Source organism: Amblyomma maculatum, chromosome 5 (genome assembly GCF_055883805.1).
Source record: "Amblyomma maculatum isolate TAMU_Amacu chromosome 5, ASM5588380v1, whole genome shotgun sequence".
Classification (NCBI taxonomy): domain Eukaryota; kingdom Metazoa; phylum Arthropoda; class Arachnida; order Ixodida; family Ixodidae; genus Amblyomma; species Amblyomma maculatum.
This window is the reverse complement of record NC_139348.1, coordinates 80,425,811-80,450,560: the sequence shown is the minus strand read 5'-3', so window position 1 is coordinate 80,450,560 and position 24,750 is coordinate 80,425,811. Positions and strand designations below refer to the sequence as shown.

Here is a 24,750-nt window from a genome sequence, read left to right as displayed (position 1 = left end):
GATTTAATCAAGGTAAGGCCAATTTTTTTTCTTTGCAAAAATATAACATCTATCAAATTTTCTTTTTACTGCGTTACCCTACATTTGTATCAGTCATTCAGTCATGCTTCCTAATGATGAAGAAAGGATATAAACCCTCGTGTCAGGCATTATATCATTGTCATGACTATGGCCCTATATCACTGTTCCGGTAACATAAAGCATTTAGACCCCCACAGACGTATTGTTTTCACATGTTAATATAGATATCAAGAAATATATGCAAAAATCACTCATCAAATATGGGATTTGTTTCTATCCGCAAAGAAGAGAAAACAGGTGTGGCTTTCCTTCTCGCTAATAGAAGAAAAACAACAAGTAAAAGCTTTATTGTCGTACATCAATTGATAGCACCATGTAAATGTGTACTATTTATTGATTAATTTGCCGCAAAGTAGCTTTGACGCCAAGTTGCATTTCTCTGGCCTTACATTTCAGTGCGCATTTTCTGGGCTTGCTACACTTGATATTGAATCCCAAAGGTACTTGCTGATTGAGTTCCTGAAATTCCTGCTGCGAGCCGAGACTAATGATTTTGGTAAGCAATGTTTAAATAACTCCCGCTAATTGAACCTCCTCGTAAAAGAAATTTCAAAAACCCGATTTTAAAAGGGCCTTCAGTTACTCCAAAAATATTTACTGAAAATGAATTGCAAAGTCTATGGTCACGTCGAAATCACCCCGCCTCATCTAGGAGGAAAGAAACGAACAATAATCACTATTTCAGCTGTTCACGAAAGGTAACATAAATTGCACTTCTCATTCAAATCAGCAGATATTAACTATTCCAGGTACAGAAGGTTTCAATACGATTTCAGTCAGGGAAGTGACAATTTTCGCAAAGACTAGAGGACTTTTTAAACAGGTTCTGATCAAGCAAGAGCAACAGATAAGCCCTACACTTTTCATCCAAGTACCGTTTTATACGAAATAGTAAAGGCTTAGTCTGCATGCTTCAGCATTTTAGTTACACATACATATTTGCGGATAATTGAATGCTGTCTTTTGCAGAAGTTGTATATCCCTTAATTGTCAACCTCTGTAAAGCCCTCAGCGGTGGAATCGGCACCATCACAGGTGGAATACTGAATGTTAACTGTTCAGAGCTTAATTTCGACCGAAAAGTTGTTTGTGGGGAGCCCATTTTCATCAGCGTTCAAGCAACGACACCATTTGCCCAGGTAACTCAATTTTATCAGCTACATATTCCAAATCTAGTTTTATATTTCCAGCGCAACACTATTACTAAATTTCTAAAGTGCTAAAGCGATTAGATATCTGCCTCATTTACAATGCTGTAAACAATTTTCATAGATTAATTTAGCGCAGGTTGAATAAGGGATAACAGTAGTTATGACGTATGCCTTAATTTACGAGCCCGTTTACAAATATATTTTTTCTAGACAAAACAATTACTGTCCTCGTTATAACAGCGCTGTCAGCCTTGTACAAAGAACCCGTATGTCATCCTTTACGTATCTGAGCTTACTGATGAGACGTTGTCTTATGTACCCTCTAGACACGCACATGGCAATTAGAACCTCCGGTAACTGTTTCATTGGTCAAAATATAGCGCCGAAAGTACCTTTTATATGACGCACGCCATCACAATCACTCCCAGCCGGTTAATAGAACACACATATATGATCCATAGGGTTTTAGGCTCAGAACAATTTAAAGGCATATGATAACAAAACCATTTAGTATTTTTAAGGTTCCGTGGTACTCACAGTTTCAGCCTACCCTCCCTAATTTTTATGACCACTACAATGACCGATTTTTTTCCATTAAAAATGGCAATTTTCATCAGCAATTGTTTTTATTGATTCTGTTAACCGTCACTTGAGGGTTGATACAGGGAGGGTATACAATGCAATACATGACAAATTATTAACGTTAAGTTGAACGCACACGAAACAAAATATCACTGAATCGTTGAATCCGTATGCTCAACAATATCAGCTGGCAAAGCATTCCAAGATCGATAACATAAGGAAAAAAAGCGTTGTGAAAAGCATCAACACGTGTGTCATATGGCTTGATTACTCTAGTGTGATTTTTTCTGGTGTTCCGTTTTCCCGGGGAGTGAATATATCTATCTTTTATTATCTTTAAATGCCCTTGCAGTATCAGAAATAAAAACTTCTATCTGAATTTTTGCCTTCGAATTACATGTAACTCGAGTTCACACATGTTTACTATTTCCGTCACTGAGTCCATTCTTCTGTATCTTGACTGAATAAAACGAGCTGTCATTCTTTGAATATGTTCCAGTTTATGTTTCAAACCTTTTTGGTGGGGGTTCCAGACAACACAGGCGTACACCAAAGATGGGCGTATGAACATTTTGTAGGCGAATAATTTGACATCTATTGTTGCATATTCTAATTTCTTTCGCATAAAGTAAAATCTTTGTAAAGCTGTTGAGCACACGTTACTAATATGTTTATGCCACTGGAGACTATTTGTAATTGTGACTCCTAAATATTTGAAGGTATTAACATTTTTAGCTTCTTGTTTCCAGCATTATAACTAAATAACCTAACACTCTTTTTATTTTTAATATGCGTAAAATTTAATCTGTCTATTTATTTTTCATTACATATTTTTCGCACCAAAAATGCAAACAATGGACTCGATTTATTCTGATCTGGTCATCAGCTTTAGTTATTCGAGAATAAATTAAACAGTCGTCTAGAAAAAGCTTCAACTCTACAGGGGACTCAATACCCTCGTTAATATTGTTATTATAAATTAAAAACACTCATGGAGCTAGAACCGATCCTTGAGGAACACCACAGAACACTTCTAATGTTGACGAAGAGAAACAGCCACCTAAACGCACAACCTACCTGCGATTGTTCAGATAGGCTTGAATCCAGTTCAAAATAGCTTCACTAATTGCTGCTTTATGTAAATTAAAAAGTAATTTAATAAGAGAGAGGAATTACGGCAGTAAATGCTTTTAATAAAGCAAACAGCCACAATAAGCAACGATCTGCTATCCACTCTATTTTTACGAGCCAGAGTTTATTCATTAGCATTCGGTAAAATCAGGACATGGATGAGTGCGTCTTGAAAAGGCCTATAAGCGTATCGGCTAAGACATGAGTTAAAGGGGCCCACAAACACCTCCCGAGCACTCCTCACAAACTATCTCAGTCGCTAGATTATGCTGCGATACACATTTGAACGCAATAATACACGTCTACGCGCAGTGCAGGTCCCACAACCCCATTCGAAAGTTGGCGCGTTCTTTCCTTCGACTTTTGCCAGTCCTCCTCCTCCTCTGTGCAACGCTGTTACGTGCATGCGTTTTCGAATGACTATTGGTCTGCTTCTTTGCGACGTCACACAGCCATTAAACTATCGCTTATGCCAGAAAAAATTGAAATACGCTTAAGTTTTAATTATCAGGAAAGAAAATTAGGATGTTCTGTAGACAGAAACATTTTTTCAAAGCTTTTTTTTCCTGCACTTCCGGTCTCGCGCGCGCACGCGCGCATCTTTGCCCTTCGCGCAGGCACCACGGCAATCGCGGCGCGGTCGCAAGCGGCGGTCTCGTGTTAGTTCCTTGCAGTGTACTTGCGGAGCACTTTCCGCCTGTGAATGTTCTCGTTTCTTGTGTCGCCCATGCGAAATGAACTTCGAAGTCGGCTTACAGGTTTACAGCATTAAGTCGGTGCTTTAAATGTCGTGCCCCAATCCACTGCGCCTTACGTAGTGCAGCAAAATTTCGGAGGCAACCGCTGCTCCGTTCCTGTGTCCACCAAACCAAAATACGCACCTCGGATCAAGTCAAGGCGACAACATACGCTGGTAAGTAATGTGTTTACTAGCTTGAACATAGCGCACAGATAAGCGACGGTTTCACAGGTGCAATGAGTTAGTCATTGTTGTGATGCATCAATACTGTGGCGGCTATTAAAATCCTACCGTCTTAACCGTTGACTTGATTGCGTGAAACTACTCACGGAGGTTGCATTTTGTCTCGTAGTAGGTTATAAACTTTTGCCTTATAGTAAATTACCTAAGACAACTGCGCCTACCTGGCTCGGCCGTGCGCGAACTCGCGGAATCGTGCGCCGGCGTTGGCGGCTTTCGGCCCCGATCCCGGTACAGACTGCGGGTTTGCATTGTACGCAGCAGCAACGAATTAAGCACCCTTACCTAACTTCCTACGAGCAAATAAAGTTTACCGTAATATCAAAGCTCCGTGCGTAGTTTCACCACAAACGACTGAGCGGTAGAGCCGGAGAGGTACAAGCCGCCGCGGTAAACATGTAGTATTAGGATACGCATGCTGTATCTGGCCCTTGCAAGGTTTCAATATGACGTGCAGTGATGAGGACGCACCGAAGAAACAAAGAAAACGACTTTATTTCGAGATTATTCCTAGAGAATTGCTCTCCTCGGCGAAAAACAGTGCTTTCATAGTTTTATAACTGACCACCTTGTTGTTTCTGATGCTTGAGCCGGTGTACATTCGAATGTATGTGACACTTTAATATTTTTTTTGTCACCATGTCTTTCTTTTATGTTCTGCGCGTTAAAGATACTCAAAGTGTGTACAAGAGTCAGTGGCAAGTGAATGTAAATACATGTACATTTCTCACACTTTGTTTCCGACACAGCACCTGTCCATATTGCACATTTCTTTTACTTGCTGATGTTTTCTTTTTTTCGCTAGCAGATCACTGTAAAAATATGACTGTCTGTCGTCCTTGTCAAACAGGGGTAAAAACCTCGTCAAGATACTGTATTAGTAGCCTTTTGTTCCTACCTTAGCCTTTGTTTTTCTGTCGACAGGAGGAAAAAAATCTGAATGAAGTTGATTGAGTCGCTCAGCAGTTTAAATTGCCGCTAAGAACACTGTATTATTTCGCGCACACAATAATAATCAGCATAATTACACTGTTGTCTTGTAAACTGTGTAGCTTAACGGATGGGGAACAGCAAGCCCATGAAAAGAGAGATGTTACATGGTCACTTGTGAAGCCGGCTCACTTGAAATTTCCATTTACTTCTAGTTTGGCCTCACCTCAAGAAGCTGAAAAACTCTGACTGACATAATTATTCGCAATCTAGCCTTACACACCTTGAACCCACAGTTGCTCTGCCTTTTTTACTTTTGTTTCAAGTGGCAGCTTTGATATAATACTTGAAAGGCCTGCGAGCGGTCGCACACCATGTGTAGTTGCCGCGATAAGCAAACAACAACATGTTTTGTGTGCAATTTTGCTTAGCCGCAGCCACAAGGAAAACGCAGAGATATGGGTACAAGATTGCACTCACTCAGACAACAAAAGTCATATGAAACTGCGCTCCAGCTATTGTCAGCCGCAGCAAACATATTGAAACAATTTTCTTGGCTCCAGTGGCCAATGCTTTGCGGCGCTGATGCCAGTCTCAAAAGAACTGTGAGTTCAGCTAGTTGGTGCATCATTTTTTAAAGATACACAGCGCAACAAACATAGGACAAGCGAGTAGACGGGAACAGCGCTGACTATCAACTGCATGATTATTGAAAGAACACGAATATATACAAAAATGCTCTGACAACCAAGTGTGCATGTTCGCAAATAAAACTTGAAATGTTGTTTTATCTGCGAACATGCGCACTTGGTTGTCAGAGCATTCTTGTATATATTAGTGTTCTTTCAATAAATCATGCAGTTGATAGTCAGCGCTGTTCCCGTCTACTCGCTTGTCCTAAGTTTGTTGCGCTGTGTATTTAAAAAAAATGATGCCAGTATGTTTAGCATTTAGGTTAAGCACACTGACAGTTGTACTGTGTAATTGACTAGTCATTGTGAAGAGCAAATCTGTGTCTGTGAGCAGCAATCAGATCTTCTTTTGACGGTCTTTCATAGGCATCCGTCATAAAGTGACGCCCTGAAGCTGTGCTTGCAGCTGTCTCTCTGTGCGTAGAGCCCTCAGACCGTTTCTCCACATCTTGGAGGAGCTTGTGGACGTACGCTGCATGAAATAGTCATCGAGATTACAACAGTGCACTTAGTTTTTCGTGTAATATTATAAGTAGAACAAACTTTGAACTTACAAAATGTAGGCTGCGTTTTCACTGGAGCGACACTGAAATGTCCTTTCCTTGCTTTTGCCATCTTTACTTTCCAGCGGTCATCTCCTTTTTTTGTGTGTGCCTGGAGCCTTGAGGAATTTTCATTAAAGTGAATTACAGCCAGATGTGACCTATAAAGAAGGTAAATATGAATTAATTTTTCATACTTTGGAAAAAAATGTGTTTCTTGTTGCCTACCAGCAAAATTATACAGAAGAGGCTACCATAAGGAACCATTATGCATTATATTCACAACACTGCAGCAGAAATTGCTTCTGATTTAGCTACTATGTTCAGCGCCTTTAGAAATAAGAATGTGATGCAATGATCTCCAAGCAGCAAAATGAATGTATGACATGGGCTATACAACATCATATCGTGAATCACATGTGTTCTCCCTGCTGTTGTATTCTAGCGATCATCATTAGTTCAAGTGGTCAAGAGCATTCTTGCAGCTTCAATGCAGTAGCCTCTGGACATTCGAGATGGTTCTAGAGGGGTCGGAAACTTGCGCTGATAACTTCCAGTTCTTTAAAAACTGCCTTTGTCTTGGGACTGCACTGAGATGAGGCGCACAAAAGAGAGACGAGGTGTTTTTTCAGCCTGCGCTTCATGCTTGTCCTCAACTTCGTTCTTTATGTCATCCCATCTGTCTATTCTAACATAAGAGCAGTGACTTCCAATGGGGACCCTTAGATGGCCTGTGCAGTCTGCAGCCTCCTGTCTCACTTTTTCTGTGGAAGGGGATTATAGAATGGCTAGTGCTACCATGCTAGCAAATATGTTTTTACGATATTATATGAAGCATTCTTAGAATGTCAGAAGTGTGCACCGCAGTCTCCTCAAAATGCATGAAAACTACCTTTGACATGGCAGCAGTCTTGAGATTCGAAGAGAAAGACACAAGATAGGTTCAGCTAATTTTACAGCAGAGTATTTAATGTCAGGATGGAAGGATCGTCGAAAATTTCTCATTGGGTGCATACTTTGAGCAGGAGTTGGGATTCACTTGACATAGTGGGTGCCCTTTTTTGGCAGATGTCAGAATTGACTCCTGTGAGTCGTAATTGTAAGGTCTCATATTACCTGGCCTGATAACATGACAGCTCCAGATCAAGCACTGTACTAAGGGGAGTGCTGGTCGTAGTGGCTATTGTAGCATTAACTAAACGCGATCTGCTTAGTTGGGCTACTTAGCAAGTTGAAGAATCAAAAGGAGGAAAAGGATATGGTGCGAATGAAGCACAGGCTTTCATAGATGAACTTCTGATTTTTTTTTTTTTACTGAGTTCTATTTCCTCTGGCCTCTGTTCCTTTTACAATGACAATATTATGAACATACATTAAATGCTTCATGCAAGGATTGATTGTTTGCATATGCAATGCAGAAAAGTTGGAATGCGTACTGGCACTGGAGTAAAAAATAATGTCATATCCTTCTCTTTCATTCAACTTACCTTGCTTGCATCCCATCATCCGAGTATGCAATTGATTTGGGAGCAAATCTGATGACCAAATTATGAAATGATTCAAGGGAGGATGTTCGGGCTTTAGGGGAGAGTTGTCGAATGTCCTTCAGGAACAGGGAGTTCATGAGAATGCAGTTTAGCTTCCTGAAAGCACATGAATCTGTAAAAAATGTACATATATATATATATATATATATATATATATATATATATATATATATATATATATAGCATTTAAAGGAGCGAACAGTCTGCGAGTGCAAGGCAAACATTTTTTTTCATGTTTGTACTGTTGACATTTACAGGAATTCCTCTTATGATGATTATTGGAATAAAGAGCATTAAATGCAAAGCGGAAGGAAAAACAACGCGCCGACGGTATATATATATTTGACTGATGAGTTGGTAGTGTTGGTATGTATTCTAGTCAATCATAGATGCTGAACCTGCTTACAGCTGCTGCATTGCAGTTGAAAACAGTTTTAGCAACATATTCGTTAAAAGACAAGAAATCTAAGAGGTGTTGTTGACCAAACAATTGTCAGTATAAGAAAGTATAGAACATCCCATTGTTTTTGTGTTTCTTACTGGCGTTATAACCAAGCTGCCTCAGTATTAAATAATCTCGCAGTCTCAGCACTCACATTTACGTTATGTTGTTTCTTCACTTCATTATGGGTTTCTTTCTTCGCTATGTCTTGCTGTAATGTGCGGATGTGTAAAAAGTTTTTTCCGTGAAGTTCTATTTGCATTACCTATCTCTTAAATTTATCATTGGTTGACAAATGCCACAAGTGTGAGCCGTGCACCTTCCAAACAACATCAAAGTGAAAAACTTTACAAAAAAAAACCTATACAAAACAGATTACCTCCGCTCATCCATTGCCTGTTTGCAAGGAGCTAATGCAGGCATTTGCTGTATGGTCTATCATGGCCATCACACTTATCGCATATGTGGTTCAACAAGCTGCACTACATGCTGATGATCAGGTCATCATTACCCTGGCCCAGGGCAGCAACATAGACTTGTGACTGTCTGGATCCATGGTTCTATTGCTTCACAGCCCTTTGACCTGCTCACAGCTTTTAACTTAGTAAATGCAGTATAGAATAATGTTATTACCATGTATTCGCCCTAATTATTAAAGCAAGCTACTGCATGCATCTTTATTAATGCGTCAAGCATCAAAGTAGTGCTGTATGGGCGATTTGCTGCTCTTGCAATGTGTCCAGATAGCTGGGTGGCAGTTTGTAGATAGATTAAATTAAAACCTCATTACATAATAATATATGTCAGCAAATGTACCTCTTCCCCAATGGTTTGCAACGATGAAACATTTTGTAATTCAATTGTTTGTATTATATAATGATTAATTTGATTCTTTTTATATATAGACATGCAAGCAGCACTTGCCAAGTGCACTCTTGGTGAGGCCGAAATAAATTTCTCCTAATAATATGCAGAAATTGGCGCCTTTTGTTAAAGACTGCACTGAGACTCGTTAGTTGAGGCCAGGCCCCATGCTGGCACTATTGGGCACTACAGCTGACTTCACTCAGTTAATAGGAATTGCAGCTTGCCAATTTTCGTATCGCAGCATTGCCTTACCTCTCCTATTCTTACCTGTTCCCATTGTAGAATATGGTCAGTCTGAATGATAACAACGTTGTACTTGCAGTACTTGGCGCTGTAGCCCGGGGAGTCGCAACGCCCATCTCCTGCGAGGTCCACTTCCATTCCATCCAGCTGGCTGATGATCTGTACCCGCTGTTCCTGGAAAATCTGGGACAAAAATAAATGTGCATTTGTGAGCCACTGGTAACATTTTGCCGAACTGTGTCACTCGATCGTTGCACTACTGCATGTGCGCACTGTTTTTTCTTTTTTTATTACGCAAGCTTGTCATAAGACATATTATAAGAACCCGTGCAAATTATTTTCCGTTAGGAACCGGAGAAGGCTCCTGCTCTTATTGCTGTCGGTGAGCCATTTGGAGAAGTCCTCTTCCCTTGTTGCGGTTTATCTCCCCCCCCGCCCTTTCCGCAGGAAAAATCTAGTTGTGTACAACTCCTGTCTATGCTCCTGTCAAAACCAACTCTTACACTTCCGATCGGCAGCTGATCGCTTAGGGATAAAGAGGCACAACTTTGAGTGACTGTTCACGCGAGTGATAACGTTTATTTTGCGATCCCCCCACCCCCTCCCCCCTTTTTGCTGAAGGGTAAAGCCTCTTGGCACTTTTTTTTTTCTGTTTCCATCTCTTCATTCCTGACAGTGTCCCTCCTTTCTTCTCTTTCTTATCAACGCCCATCTCGGTTTCACGTGTTTCTTTCCTGGTTGCCTCGGTTGGTGAACTTCGACGCGGCTCCATTCGCGCGACATTCCAGAGTGCGCTCTGTACAAACACCACATGGCGTAAAAAAAAAACGAAAAAAAAAATGCTACAGGGCGGGAGTCAGGCTGCGATAATAATCGGGCACCGAACAGAGTTTGTTCACTTCCTGTCGGCGCGCGCGTTCTCCGTTGCAGTCAGCTGACGCCGAACCGCGGCTGACAAACTACCCCCCAGCGCACAACTACGCAGTCCCCTTCTCCTCATCCCCTTCCTTTTTTTTCTTTACAATCGATCGTTATCTTTCACGAAGGGGCATCGTATAGTCAAACGCAAGAGGAGCCTAAACACGAAGGTTTCAAGGTTCGGGCGGTTCGGGCAAGGTGCACGAGAGAGTTTCCCTCCACAACGCCCGGAAGACCGCTCTCTGCGATCTTGATTCTGAATTTCTAGTGTTTCGCTAACATCTCATGCTCTTGCTGCGGTACGGATATTATGGACCCCGAGCTCGAAAAGCGACTTCGGCGAATGAGTACCGAGAAGGGACTCGACCCCCATAAGTACACGCCGTTGAAGAATCCGCTGCTGAACCCCGACGATGATAGTATACGGCTTATATGGGTGCATTGGTGCGTGGGGTCGACTAGCGTAACATTAAAAAATAAAATCCCATCGTAAGCTCGCCACTGGTTTATTTTGAGCAGTGTAGTTCACAGTGATCATGACAAATCTTGCTATATGCATGCCACAACGTCGAGCAAGATCGCCTGAGTTAAAAAAAATCCACACTACTTGGATAACGCGTCTAAAGCTGATATTATCACAATCTTTTCATTTTACACTTACCGGCAGGGTTGGAAGAAACAGCGTTGGTACCGCTCCGTCACGCTGACTCAGTCTTGTTGGGATCCCCCAATCGCGAACCACATATCCTGGTAAAGCAAACGTAGATAAACGCTTAGTTCGCCGATGCTGGCTATCCGATGAGCTGTAGCCACTGTTTCCGGAGGTTGGCGTTTTGAAGCACTTGATGCAGAATTTTTTTCCTCCCGTCACTAGCAATACCTTCGCAGCCAGGGACTGCACACTGTAACAACCTCCCGCTCATGTCCCGTCAACAACAATTCAGCGCTTCGATAACTGCCTTCGCGAATTCAAGAGAGCCACCAGTCTAGCCCAAAACTGTCCTGCACCCGTCGCGCACACGACGTAACACAAAATCAAAGGTGAGGTCAACGCCAGGGATGTATAGCGTGGCAATAAAACTTGCGAGTTCGTGCCGAAGGGCGATGACGATGAAGCAGACGACAAGAGGCCCCCGGCGGCGCATCGGCAAGCAAGCGCGACAAAACGGAAGTTGCGGCGTGCGGCGCTAAGCAAAAAAAGTAAAAGCGCAGATGCGTCAGTTGTGACGTGTCAGTGGGCGAGGCCTTGGAGGAGGGCCAGCCTTTGCGCGCGCTAAAAAGTTGAAAAGAGGAGGAAGCCGCGAAGGCGCAGATATTCAAAATTTGATTGCAAATAACTCTGCTTCCAAATGCCGCATTTAAAAAATTTTTTGCGGGAAGGTTATCTTACATCGACATTCTTTCACATACTAGGCATAGGGAAACTGTATTGCTATGGCTGTTTTGGGCCCCTTTAATCTCGCTTCGAGGACAGGGGTAGGCATATGGCGTTTCTGGTTTAAACAGCTCGCTTAACGCCAACTGAGGTGTCCCGAGTTCACAAAAGTAGATCCTGCAAGCACGTTAATGAGAGAAAGAATGAATTTTCTGCCGAGCTGCAACGCCCCTTCCTTAAAGAACGCTGTAATCACCTTTGCTACATGCACCTAACTTGTGTGAACAAAGCGCCGCAGTGGTTAAATTTGTGCTGGGTAATATATTATTTATGAATTCATGAAGAGGCGTTATGAGCAAAAAAAAATCATATTGCAAATAATAGGACAGAGAGAACCAATCCTGGTAAAATCAAGAAACTTTTATTGAATTTTCCTAAACAAGCACATTTATTACCGCTCACATTTTATTCAAAAAGGAGGCTGTTAAGATATTGCGCTCACTTTTGTAAAGGTAATCGGTAAAATGTGGGGCTGAAATCAATAACAGTTCATCGTCATTGCCGTAATCAACAACGTCGCATGACGATGGCGTGGCAGCATTAATTAAATGACTGGATGGGAATTTATAGATCCAGTGAGCTAAGTTTAAAATTGCTGGATGATGGGAAATCACACCGGCATACTTCTAGGTCACACAGACAAGTTTGTACTCCTTTGATAAAGCTTGGTGACGTACCTATGTCGCGTACTTAGCCCTATTTGTTAAAAAGTGGACTTGAAATAATAAAGGCATGGGTAAAACGACTGCTGATTAAGGAAGCGGCAAACTACATGCAGCGAACGAACATCCGCCAGGAGATCTGCAGACAATTAGAGCCATTTAAGTTGTAGCGGCATGCATAACGGTGCATGATGCGTTTCCCTCGAAATTTGCTGTGGCTTACCGATTTTCAGAGGGTCATCATCTTCATCAGTGGACTATAACTTCTTCAGGATGAAGACCCGTCTGTTACGACCAAGCATCCGCAATTGCGCGCTCTATTGTTCGCCTGTGGGCATGGATAAGTTTTGTGAATATGTGGTGATGGTCCAATGGCTCTAAGTGAGCCTGTTTCCAGGAATCCTGTTTTGTAAGCATGTTTTGCTTTGTGGACAACCTGCAAATGCCAAATTGACCCTGTCAAGAGAACGTCTGGAAAAACACAAAGAAACGTCCCCCTGAGGGAAATAGCAGGAAGTGCTTTCTTTCTTTTGTTCACCCTTCCAGTCGAGAAGTGCTATCCTCCAGTGATGAATGCCTCCTATCCAAAGGAGACGACAGAGTGACATGTCCGCTGACGTGCAGGACAAGAAAGGAGCATGACTCATACGGCCATTAAGTGATTTCCCGGGAATGCAGGAAAGATTTGCAATTGTCGAAAAGGGACCATGTTGGGAGCCCTATGCGGCGCCACGTGCACTCGGGTTTCTGAGAAGTAAAACCCCTTGTCAGAACCAGCCTGTGGTTTCTTTGCTGAAGAATAGAAATGTACCTCCTCTCCTCGCCGTTCCCAAGCTTTTCCCGCCAACAAGTGATCACGCCCAACGAATGAATGCCGGACCAGTCAGTGCTTCAGACCATCAGTGCAGTGATGTGTTCGATTGGATGCCGATACCTGAGGGGCGTGCCCTGGATTTGGTTGGTCAGCATCTTCAGAGAGGGGCTGGACATAGGGGGTTTTAAGGACGCTGCAGAGCACGAAATGTCGCTCTGGGCCCTGGGTAAACGGCTCATCCAGTCGCTTCTCGCTATGAACTCTTAACGCTTGTCATTTTGCTGATGTACCCTTCTTTTTCGTGTAAATAATCTTGTAAATAAGTTTCTCAAAGTGCCATTAAACCTGCTTGTACATATTTCACCAACTTCGAAGATTCAATCCTACTTCAACCCCGAGTCTCTGCACGCTACCAAGTGAAGGCCGGGTCGACATAGCCCCAGCATCACGACAACTGGTGACCAGCGTTGGGATCTGAATCTACAAGCCACAACATCTGATGACTGGAGGTGGGATCTGAATCTACAAGCCACAACATCTGATGACTAGCGGTGGGATCTGAATCTACAAGCCACAACATCTGGTGATTGGAGGTGGATCAGAATCTGCAAGCCACAACATCTAGTGATCGGAGGTGGCATCTCAAGCAACAAGCAGGAGCAACAATCGGCCAACAAGAAAGTAGCTCGGAACATCGATCGCATGTGTGGGTGAGTGCTTGGCTTTTCTTCTGATGTGGACCAGGTTCTAGAACAGGGTTAGATTTTAGAACTGGTAAAAAGTGTTGAAACGCCTTTAGGTTTGGTAGTTTGCACTGTTGTTTTGGAAGTAGCCGACACTCGGAGCGATCATGGACCTACAAAAGCTGCAGAAACCGGAACTGTTGCAATTGTGTGAGGAATTGGGAATTGATACAAGTGGTTTGGCACGAAAACCCTTGATTATAAAGGCAATCACTGATCTGGGAACCGATGATGAGGAGCTCAGTGAAGCATGGAACCTCATCGGTCAAAAAAAGGAGCAGCTCAGACAGCAGAAAGAGCGGGAAAAAGAGGAAAGGGAGCGCGAACGTGAGTGGGAAAAAGAGGAAAAGAAGCGTGAAAGAGAAGCAAAAAAGCTGGACCAAGAAATTGAGCTCCGGAAATTAGAACTAGAGTTGAGCAAGAGGTCGGGCAATTGTCCCCAGCTAGCGGTACCTCTTCTCAACAAGGAGGCAGATTTCAAGATGTCAAAGTACATGCAGCCATATGTGATATCAGGGGATATCGGTCTCTATCTGGCTAACTTTGAGCGAACCTGCGAAAAACTGTCCTTCCAGCGAGACACGTGGTCTCAGAGATTATTGACGGTTCTGCCCTGCGAGGCAGCGGAGGTTGTCGCGCGGCTAAGCAAGGAGGACGCGGACAACTACGAGAAGGTCAAAGCTTGCCTTCTGAGAAAGTATAGGCTTAGCGCCGAGGCGTTCAGACAACGTTTTCGGAACGCTACTAAGTCCAGAGACGAGAGTTACCCTGAATTCCTGTACAATTTAAGAGTAAATTTGGGCGAGTGGCTAAAGAGCACAGATTCCTACAGTGATAGGGACGCTGTAGTCGAGCGAATTCTTTTGGAGCAGTTTTATAACTGCCTCCCAGAAAAAGAAAGAAATTGGTTACAGGACCGAGGCGAAATTAAGTCGGCAACTGAAGCTGCCGAACTTATTGAGGAGTATGCTTCGCGCCGACAATTCAGCAACCCAGCAGTGGATAGGCCCCGCAATCCCAAGTTCAGTGTGAAAAACCGTCAGGAAAGGCACTTTGCTAGAGTTGGAAACGAAGAAATGAAGGTTTCTTCAGGCAAATTCCCTAGAAAGGACGGCAGTGAGAAAAGTGGGGAAGTGACCAACGTGCAGAACACAAAGAATAAGCTTGAGGCTAGGAAGCCGCTCACATGCTTTAGGTGTAATGAGCAGGGTCACATTGCCGTCAACTGCCGGAAAGAAAAGATTGCTTTCTCGTATGTCAGTGACTGCGATGAAAATATGCAGCTTTTAGAACCCTACCTGCATGACCTAGTAGTCAACGGGAAGCCTTGCAAGGTACTGCGCGATTCGGCCGCAACGATGGATGTTGTCCATCCGGCGTATGTGTCGCCCTCCGACTATACAGGACAGTGTGCATGGATCCGCCAGGTAGTGGAGGAACAGAGTGTGTGCTTGCCAATCGCGAACGTGGTCATCGAGGGCCCTTTCGGCGAATTAACAACCGAGGCTGCCGTTTCAGGAAAGCTTCCTAAGTGCTATCCGTATTTGTTCTCCAACAAATCGGACATGCTGCTGCGAAAGAGGGGCATCCTTTTCGGAGACAGAGTTGTGCAAGCCTTAACACGTTCAAAGGCGCGAGAACTAGCTACACTGCTCATTCCAGAAAAATCCACAGCGGAGGAAACGGCAGTTAAAACAGTGGTAAATGCGGAAGATAGCAGGTCAGAAAACTTTGAGAGCGAGGCATCTCAGATATGTCAACTTGAAAGGGAGCTTGATGAGACGCGGAATGAGGACGTTCTTGAGAGTAACCTCTTGCCGCCAGTGTCTAGTAATCTCACGAGACTACTAAGTGGAACCCGAGAGGACTTAGCTATGGAGCAAGCCGTGGTAAATCTAACGTTAAACCTTCCCGAGGAGATGGGGGACAACTTGATTTGCCTCAGCGGAAAAGGAAGCAACGCTCAGGAGCTTCTCAAAAAGACGGAGCAGAGAGGAGAACTAAAGAAATCCCAGCTGTCCGATCTGGGCGAGATAATAACAGAGTTTGAGGCCTGCTTCGTGGACAGGCCAGGCAGAACTGATTTGACTGAGCACGATATTGAGCTGACTTCAGACGTGCCAGTGCGATCAAGGTGCTACCGATTTTCTCCAAGGCAAAGAGAAATTCTGGATAGGGAAGTAACTCGCATGCTGGAATTAGGAGTAATAAAACCCTCGGAAAGCGATTATGCTTCGCCTATGATCTTAGTAGAAGCTCCAGGTAAAGACCCTAGGCCTGTGGTAGACTACCGAAAGCTAAATTCTCTCACCAGGGATCAAGTGTATCCTATTCCGAATATTGAGGAGAGAGTAGAACAGGTCAGTAGAGCGGCATATGTGACTACGCTGGACCTTACTCGAGGATACTGGCAAGTACCGCTCACTGAACGCGCCAGCAGATACGCGGCTTTCGTCACTCCGACGGGCAGCTACCAGCCAACAATGATGAGTTTCGGGCTCAAAAATGCTCCATTTTGTTTTTCCCGACTCATGGATAGGGTTTTAAAGGGGTGTGAAACATTCGCGGTGCCTTATTTAGACGACATTGCGGTTTTTTTCCGACTCATGGGCGGACCATATGGTACATCTAAGAGCTGTACTGAGCCTTTTGCGTCAAGCTGGACTAACCGTAAAGGCCGAGAAATGTTGCCTGGCAAGGGCGACCGTGGACTACTTGGGTCACAATGTAGGTCAAGGTTTCAGGAAACCCAGCGAGATTAAGATTTCTGCGGTAGCAGACTACCCGCGGCCGAGCACGAAGACGGAAATTCGAGCATTCCTGGGTCTGACTGGGTACTACAATCACTACATCCCTAACTATTCAGCTTTGGCTAGCCCTCTGACCGACGCTCTCCGCAAGACAGAACCGACAAATGTAGTCTGGGACGAACAAAAGGAAGCCTCCTTCGTAAACCTGAAGGCTGTGCTGATTAGCCGTCCGGTATTGCGAGCTCCAGACTATGACCGAGAATTCACGGTCCAGTGTGATGCCAGTGATCGAGGGTTAGGTGCTGTTCTCTGCCAGAGAGATGACGACGGTAATGAGCACCCCGTGCTCTACTTGAGCAGAAAACTGAGTTCTAGAGAGAGGGCTTATTGCGCGTCAGAGAAAGAGTGCGCTTGCATTGTATGGGCCATTCAAAAATTGCAGTGTTATCTTGGAGGGGCCAAATTCACCGTAGAGACGGACCATTGTCCCCTGGCTTGGCTGCAAACTGCGACATCGAAGAACAGTCGCCTTCTTAGGTGGAGCTTGATTTTACAGCAGTGCAATTTTGAAATAAGATACAAAAAGGGGAAGTTAAATGGGAATGCGGACGCGCTTAGCCGCTCTTTCTAAGCGGTCCGAGATGTTCCTCACCATGTATCCAAATTGATAATCAGGTTTTTTTTTTTTCGTGCGCTTGTATATGTGTGACTATGTAAAGCAGCACGTTTGGTTTTCTAGGAATACGTGGGTCCTGAACGTCTTGAGAGTGGGCTTTTCTCGAACAACAATGGCAGTTTTCTTTTGACCTGGTCTCTTCAGACGGGAGCCGAGTGCTTGTTTAGACATGTGGTTGAGTTTCAGACAGCTCGAGCAATTTGGCCTACAACAATCAAGACAACGCGACAAGCAACAGCGAGCTTCAAGCGTTCACGTGCAGGCCATTAAGTCGTCTCTTCATGCAGCAGCTGGGACTGCTGCCCTCCGAGACTCTTCTGGCGGGGGAGGAGGCTGTTACGACCAAGCATCCGCAATTGCGCGCTCTATTGTTCGCCTGTGGGCATGGATAAGTTTTGTGAATATGTGGTGATGGTCCAATGGCTCTAAGTGAGCCTGTTTCCAGGAATCCTGTTTTGTAAGCATGTTTTGCTTTGTGGACAACCTGCAAATGCCAAATTGACCCTGTCAAGAGAACGTCTGGAAAAACACAAAGAAACGTCCCACTGAGGGAAATAGCAGGAAGTGCTTTCTTTCTTTTGTTCACCCTTCCAGTCGAGAAGTGCTATCCTCCAGTGATGAATGCCTCCTATCCAAAGGAGACGACAGAGTGACATGTCCGCTGACGTGCAGGACAAGAAAGGAGCATGACTCATACGGCCATTAAGTGATTTCCCGGGAATGCAGGAAAGATTTGCAATTGTCGAAAAGGGACCATGTTGGGAGCCCTATGCGGCGCCACGTGCACTCGGGTTTCTGAGAAGTAAAACCCCTTGTCAGAACCAGCCTGTGGTTTCTTTGCTGAAGAATAGAAATGTACCTCCTCTCCTCGCCGTTCCCAAGCTTTTCCCGCCAACAAGTGATCACGCCCAACGAATGAATGCCGGACCAGTCAGTGCTTCAGACCATCAGTGCAGTGATGTGTTCGATTGGATGCCGATACCTGAGGGGCGTGCCCTGGATTTGGTTGGTCAGCATCTTCAGAGAGGGGCTGGACATAGGGGGTTTTAAGGACGCTGCAGAGCACGAAATGTCGCTCTGGGCCCTGGGTAAACGGCTCATCCAGTCGCTTCTCGCTATGAACTCTTAACGCTTGTCATTTTGCTGATGTACCCTTCTTTTTCGTGTAAATAATCTTGTAAATAAGTTTCTCAAAGTGCCATTAAACCTGCTTGTACATATTTCACCAACTTCGAAGATTCAATCCTACTTCAACCCCGAGTCTCTGCACGCTACCAAGTGAAGGCCGGGTCGACATAGCCCCAGCGTCACGACACGTCCCATAATCCTCCAATTAACACGATCCTGTGCTAGCTGCATCCACTTAACCTCTGCGAACCTCTTAACCTCAACCATCTACCTAACTCTCTGAATGTCCCCTTCTCCGTTTTGCTTCCCTTGGAATCCAATTTGTTACCCTAAGCCACCATCGGATGTCCTCTCTTCGAACTACATGCCCTCCCCATGTCCATTTCTTCTTCTTGATTTCTACTAGAATGTCATTAACTCGAGTCAATTCTCCGATCCACTCTGCATGCTTCGTATCTCTTAATGCCACAGCTGCCATTTTCCGTTCTATAGACCTCTGCATTGCTGGCGACGTAAGTGGAACTTTTTTAGTTAACCTCCATGTTTCAACCCCGTGATGAAATATGGCGGGTGATGCCGCACAACCAAAAGAAGCGAGTTATAGGTTTTATGCAGATCCCGACGTTTGAGCGGCTGAAGTTAATGCCAGGCTGAAATAAAGCATTCATAAATCCCTCATGAATATAGAGACTGTAGTAGTCTCTTGAACGTGTTCTTCTGGAAGCTGTCTTACACCATAATTTTTCTTTGATAGTGCTTGGGCAAGAAAGGCCTTACCTGTGATGGTTACACGCCTGTTTATGTAAGTATTTGATTCGGCTTTAACACACCATTTTCCCATTCGTGCACTAAAACTGTAAACTTCCCCACCGGAATTCTAGTTTGTTTTGAACATATAGTTGGAAAAAGGGTGCAGAGTCAAAACGCAGGACAAAATTTGGTCGCCGGTATATTAGTGACGCAAAACCGTAATTTTGTAATCTGCGTATGCAATTAGCTACATGACTGCTTTCATAACTAACTACGTGACCTAATAGTGCAGAGCACAGGGGGACTTCAGCAAGGCTGTTTATTGCTCCCTTTGCTGTGTATTACTTCCACGAATCTGGTATAAAACGCAGTGTTACAAAACAAAACGTACAAACTCTGTCTCAGTTTTGTTTTTAGTTTTGTTTATTACTATGGATCTTTTACAAGAGTTGCTCTCATACAAAAAATATGTGCGATGTTTTCAAAAAGTGTTGAAGTCACGTAACATTATTAACTCCTAGGTGTAATAAAGACGCGAAAGAGTTTTTGAAGGCAGTAAGAATGATAGGTGGCTGTTTGATATGAGCCTTTTCCGTCAGAGACTGGCTGAACACTAAAACAAAAAAGGCGAGAGAAACCCATGGGCACAACCTTAGGCTGCCTAACACCAATGGCCTCAACCTCTCTAACATTCTGATGAAAGGAAGTAGACGGGAAGTTTGGTTTGCTGAAAATTAAGGCTTTGATGTTAATTCTCTCCTAAACGAATTGACTCTTACTCATCACAAATGATAGGGTTCTTGGGTTTTTAGAAATTCTGACAACCGTCAAGACGCGCCTGCTCGTTCTAAAAACTTGTGCTTTCAGGCCAGGCTGAGTATAACGCACATTCTACGTAAAGGAATAAAGTGTGGGAAAGTTGTGGGGTAGAGGTTACATGGCACTACCCTGAGGTGCAGTAAGAAGGCGCAATCGACAGAATGAAATTTTTCTTAGACTTCGGTTGCTGGACCCATATTTAAAAAGTATTCCCTCACTATATCCGCCGCGGTCGAAGCAATGTTCTCGATAGCGCTATCCGATAAGCACTACAGGTGACAACGTTGGATAAGGCAAACAAATGTCGCATGCATGAAACTGTGGAAAAGGCTGCACGACATTCGCTGTGGATGTCTATAGGTGCAACGAACTCGTTAATTGAATGTGATGCACAATCAAAACTTACAGCTGAAGGAGGAAGAGGTTCATAATTGCGAGTAATTCATGCTCTTGCTTGAGCAATACATGCTTTGTGAAGAGTTTACTCTTTGGCGTACCTTGTACTATGGAATGTTGTCACAGTTCTATACGTCATACCTACGCAATTCGTTAAAATGAAACGCTAGAACGAGCTTTCAGAGATTCGTGTATCGGCTCATGCTCAGTGTTGCATCCAAGCTGCATTGTATGACCTATTGTCGACTTCATGATATCAATGTAGTAGGCTGTGTAGGCATCGCAGAAACGATGACCAATGCGCAAGTTTAAGAAAATTATTCCTCTTCCTTTGAAAATTTCCAAACGTTCCTGCTTTCTGTAATTTTCTTCCTTCAAAATAATATTTTTCGCTGCTTGCAATGTGACAAGGAGTGAAGTTAATAATGTGCCGTGAATCCAACCAGTCAGACACCCATCTACGGGATATTCTTATCTAATATTGGCAGTATTTTAATATATGAACTCTTTGCACGTAACTAAATGTATTTCAGTTTACCGATAACGCATTCCTTCACTGATGTTTTATTTGCCTAAAATAGGCCTCAGTTGCTTAATTTCAGGTAACATTTTAGTAATATTTATTAGCCAAGAAATTTATTACTGTAATAAAAATTAGTGCAGATAACTTAGCTTTGCGAACTTAATCACGATCAACCGAAACATAATTTGCTCTTTCTTCTCTATTTTTATTTTACAGGTGGAAGTGGGAATCGGATCTGTTGAAGTTTTAGCGGTAAGACTCGTCAGCTGACTTTCCTAGAAAGAAAATCAGTTTCGTGGTTTCCGTTACGAAATGTGAAATGCAGCAACGATATTTTCCACAATTAGCAACTTAAAATTTACATAACTGAGACCAACATTGAAAGACATGCATTTTCAGCCACGTAAAGGTTTACTACCAATTTTAGCGATATAAGTTGGGTGCTATGATCAGGCACAGAAATCATTTTCGAATGGCGCATCTGTAAAATGTTGCTAAATTGGCAGAGAACATCCAGTGAACTTTATATCTAGAAGTCGTGTTGTGTATAATAATAATTAAAGTTATGACTAAACATGTGAACAGGACCACAATCAATTCCCTAATGGCAATTTGCCTGAGATCTACCGCATGCTCAGATGGAACGCCGGTACAGTATACGAAACAGTATCAGCACGAGGACCTTTACGTGGTGCCTCCGCGACTCTTTTATCAACGCATTCAAACGTTTTTGCAACGTTTTTTGCACGTATTGCCAACATTAAAGCTATCGACACCATAATGCGGCCGGTTTACAATCTCTCCGATGGAGAATTCTTTCGGGGAAAGCACACAACACGCTGGTGGCTATTCATAGCATGCGTTTTCTCATGTTTTCCTGGTAGTTTGGTGGAACGAATAATGTTTAGTACCAGTATCCCGTGCCTTTGTGCACTTCAACGACATAAAAAAGTTGGATAGATTCCAATCCATTTGAGCCGTCACCTGCCCAATGAAAACGCAGCTTTACACTTCACAAAGGCAAGCCAATCATAATGTTGATGATCATGTCTTTGCAGCATTTGCAGAGAGGTCATCTTACCCTCTTGAAAAGACAGTTTGCTAAATCACTCTTTTCTTTGAGATTAATCTGGACTTGTCCGCTTAATTGGTGGTGCAATGCAACCGTGACGCTTGGAAATAGTTTCATTGTCCTAACGTAAGCAGAAAATAAGAGATGGCTGCGCATGACTACAATGACTGGTACTGTAATGGCCACTTATGATAACTACTGATGTTCGGATTCCTGCACAGGAATGTCAGCATGCTAGAACAGAAAAACACACCTTGAATGGTTTTAACATTAGCCGTCACGCAATAGTTTTACTACTGTACAATTTTACTCTCGCAATAATGCAACATTGATCGTGATAAGCGATCGTATAATCTGACCTTTCCAACTTGCGGAAAGACGCAGCCTTGGCGACCTTAATATAATAATGATTGCATTCTGCGCTGGCGATGATGATGGGTCGTTTCACTCGAATAATTGAGTTGTAGACACAAGCCTACAATACGCGTTTTTTCGCCAGTTCACTGTTTTACATCTGCTCATGTAAACATAATGGTCAAAATCAGGCCCTCAAATTAAAGAATCTGCGTGACTCAATATTTGAATGGAGAAAATTTGTTTTCGCACGGAGGCTTGCTAACGATAGAGTCCTTCTTACGGTAGCGATTTGTATTGGCTGAAGCGCCGTCTATAGTTCGTCAAAATTGCCAGTATACGGCAACAATTGAAAAGCGACCGAAGTGTTGTATTCTTCAGCTTGGCAATTTTGGTCAGCCTTTCTAGCAGATTCTGCGTTCACTGCTTTCAAATTCGTCACATGGGAAATAGCCCTGCATGTGCGAACTGCGGGTGCGACGAGACTTAAGGCCACATTCTTTGTGAGTGCCCCATATAAAGTGTGGAAAAATACTGTCTCTACCGTGCACTGGAGCGTCTAGATGGACGCCCACTGAGTGAAACCAAGATTCTAGATCACTGGCCACGGCGATCATCGGCGATGAAGGCCTCTCAGGCACTGTTCCGCTTCATAAAAAAACACGGGCCTGATCGATTGACTGTTATTTTGCTGGTATGGGACATGATATGATTGTGACGTGATATGGCTTCGATGTGACTATGCTTACTTCACCCATATCTCTCTTACCCACCGCTTTTATACCCACTCACCCTCTTCCTCCAGTGCAGGGTAGCAAACCAATATCTTTCACCGGTTAACCTCCCTGCCTTTCCTCCTCATCATCTTCCTCCTCCTTCCTCCTCATTGTTTTTGAGGCAACCAGTCTGAATATTCAAGCTATTTTGGCCGTATCCTTAAAGAAATATGCGTTCTGTATATAAAATTAATTTGGTGTTCAAGCAGCTTCAGCGTTGTTGATACGTTTATATGTCCTAAATAGACGCAGACGCGACCGTCATCAAATTTGAAGAGAACGCTTTTCGGGCGCCAGTACCGAAAGGTCATGACCGTCATATGATGTTGGTTCTTCCTTTACGCAGCCTGCACTCACCACATATCTATTTCTGATTTGCTTAGCCATTACTAGGAGTTTGTTTATGGCCATATAGACACAAACATATAGTATGGTGTTAGGACATAAAGCATAGATAAACAAAATGCGCTGCATATTTTTGGCCGGGCTCTACTGAGTGTTTTTGCAGAAATCACAAATACACAAACTGAAAGTTACTTAACCTAGTGAAGTACTGGCTGACGCATACAGCACTGCGGCTACTAAGCTGAGGCCACAAAATGGCAATGTTATGAGTGTATTTTTGTACATTATAGAACATTCTCGAAAAATGGCGAACATATAAAATTTTCTCCAGAGGTATGGAAAAACTGATGGGTCTCTAAGTAAGAAAAATGTTTAATTGCAAAATAATTACTGATGTGGCTGTTGAAATTCGAAAAGTAATGTTATGTCTAAATAAAAAATTATTTTCTCTTTACGCATTGTATTTGTACTGGGTGTTAATAACACTCTCGGATCATGGCAAAATGTGATGCATCAAGGTGTGAACGTGCAACAATCCTAAAGGTTTAATTCCTTCAATTTGGTATTTCTGTGGTTGTTCTTTTACGAAAAGCTGCATGATAGCTATCTCTATACCGAGAATAAGGCCAATGCATGTTCTCTGTTTCAGTGCCTCCTCGGCTACGTTCTTACAACTGATCCAAATCAAGCTGGACAGACGCTTGAATGCGACTTCCTTGTCATCTTCTCCAGAACCTTTGGCAGGGCCGGCTCTCTCGCTCTTTCACCGCTTCTCTGCGCTCTTCAAAAATCGCTCAACCTCGACTTTCCTGGCCTCACGTGCTTGCCCTGAGTTTAGAAATTCTCCGCTCAGAAAGCACTCTTCAACTCTCAAAGGTGGTGGGGATCGCTGGGAATGGCGACGATCGATACTAATCCAGAGCGAGAAATTAAACAGGGTGAATAAACATTGTGTCATAGTGTCTCCATTAGTGTCAATAATGTACAGACTGTTTCACATTTAGTGGAAACTCAGGCCGCGTTGCATAGCCAAACAGCCAGCGCTGAAATCGGGCGCCGGTGGAAGATCACGCGGTCACAGACACTCGAAGGGTACGGTCTCCGCCTCGTCGCCTGCTGTAGTACTTCTCGCTTAGCCGGTCAGGGTGGTCCTCTCATACCAAGTTCGTGGTTTTCACCCTTTACTAATAACTGAGCCGATACGCTTTGCTAAAGTTGTACGAAGAGAACCCCACAGCCTCCACTTTGGCAATAATCGCATCATACAAACTTCTCTCCCCAGCATGCTTCATTTTGACTTTATTCGAAGGCCCCGTTTACTGGTTCCATGCAGCTACACATAATCACTTGTTTTGTTTAACACGCCGCCGCATGAAAGAGAAGTGAAATGATCGAGAAGTAA

The 24,750-nt window shown here is 43.5% G+C and overlaps 1 protein-coding gene across 1 annotated transcript in view; it reads left to right on the top strand.

Moving 5' to 3' along the window:
- LOC146188581 (uncharacterized) overlaps nucleotides 1-24,280 on the top strand; it is a 25,575-nt gene extending 1,295 nt beyond the window's left edge. Inside the window, exons 2-6 of the mRNA XM_084605079.1 lie at nucleotides 478-577; nucleotides 1,051-1,220; nucleotides 19,068-19,115; nucleotides 21,018-21,053; nucleotides 23,998-24,280. Of these exons, the coding sequence (XP_084461205.1) occupies nucleotides 478-577; nucleotides 1,051-1,220; nucleotides 19,068-19,115; nucleotides 21,018-21,053; nucleotides 23,998-24,180 (537 nt within the window). The 3' untranslated portion in view covers nucleotides 24,181-24,280. The remainder of the gene's footprint in view (nucleotides 1-477; nucleotides 578-1,050; nucleotides 1,221-19,067; nucleotides 19,116-21,017; nucleotides 21,054-23,997) is intronic.
- The last annotated feature ends 470 nt before the right edge of the window (nucleotides 24,281-24,750 follow it).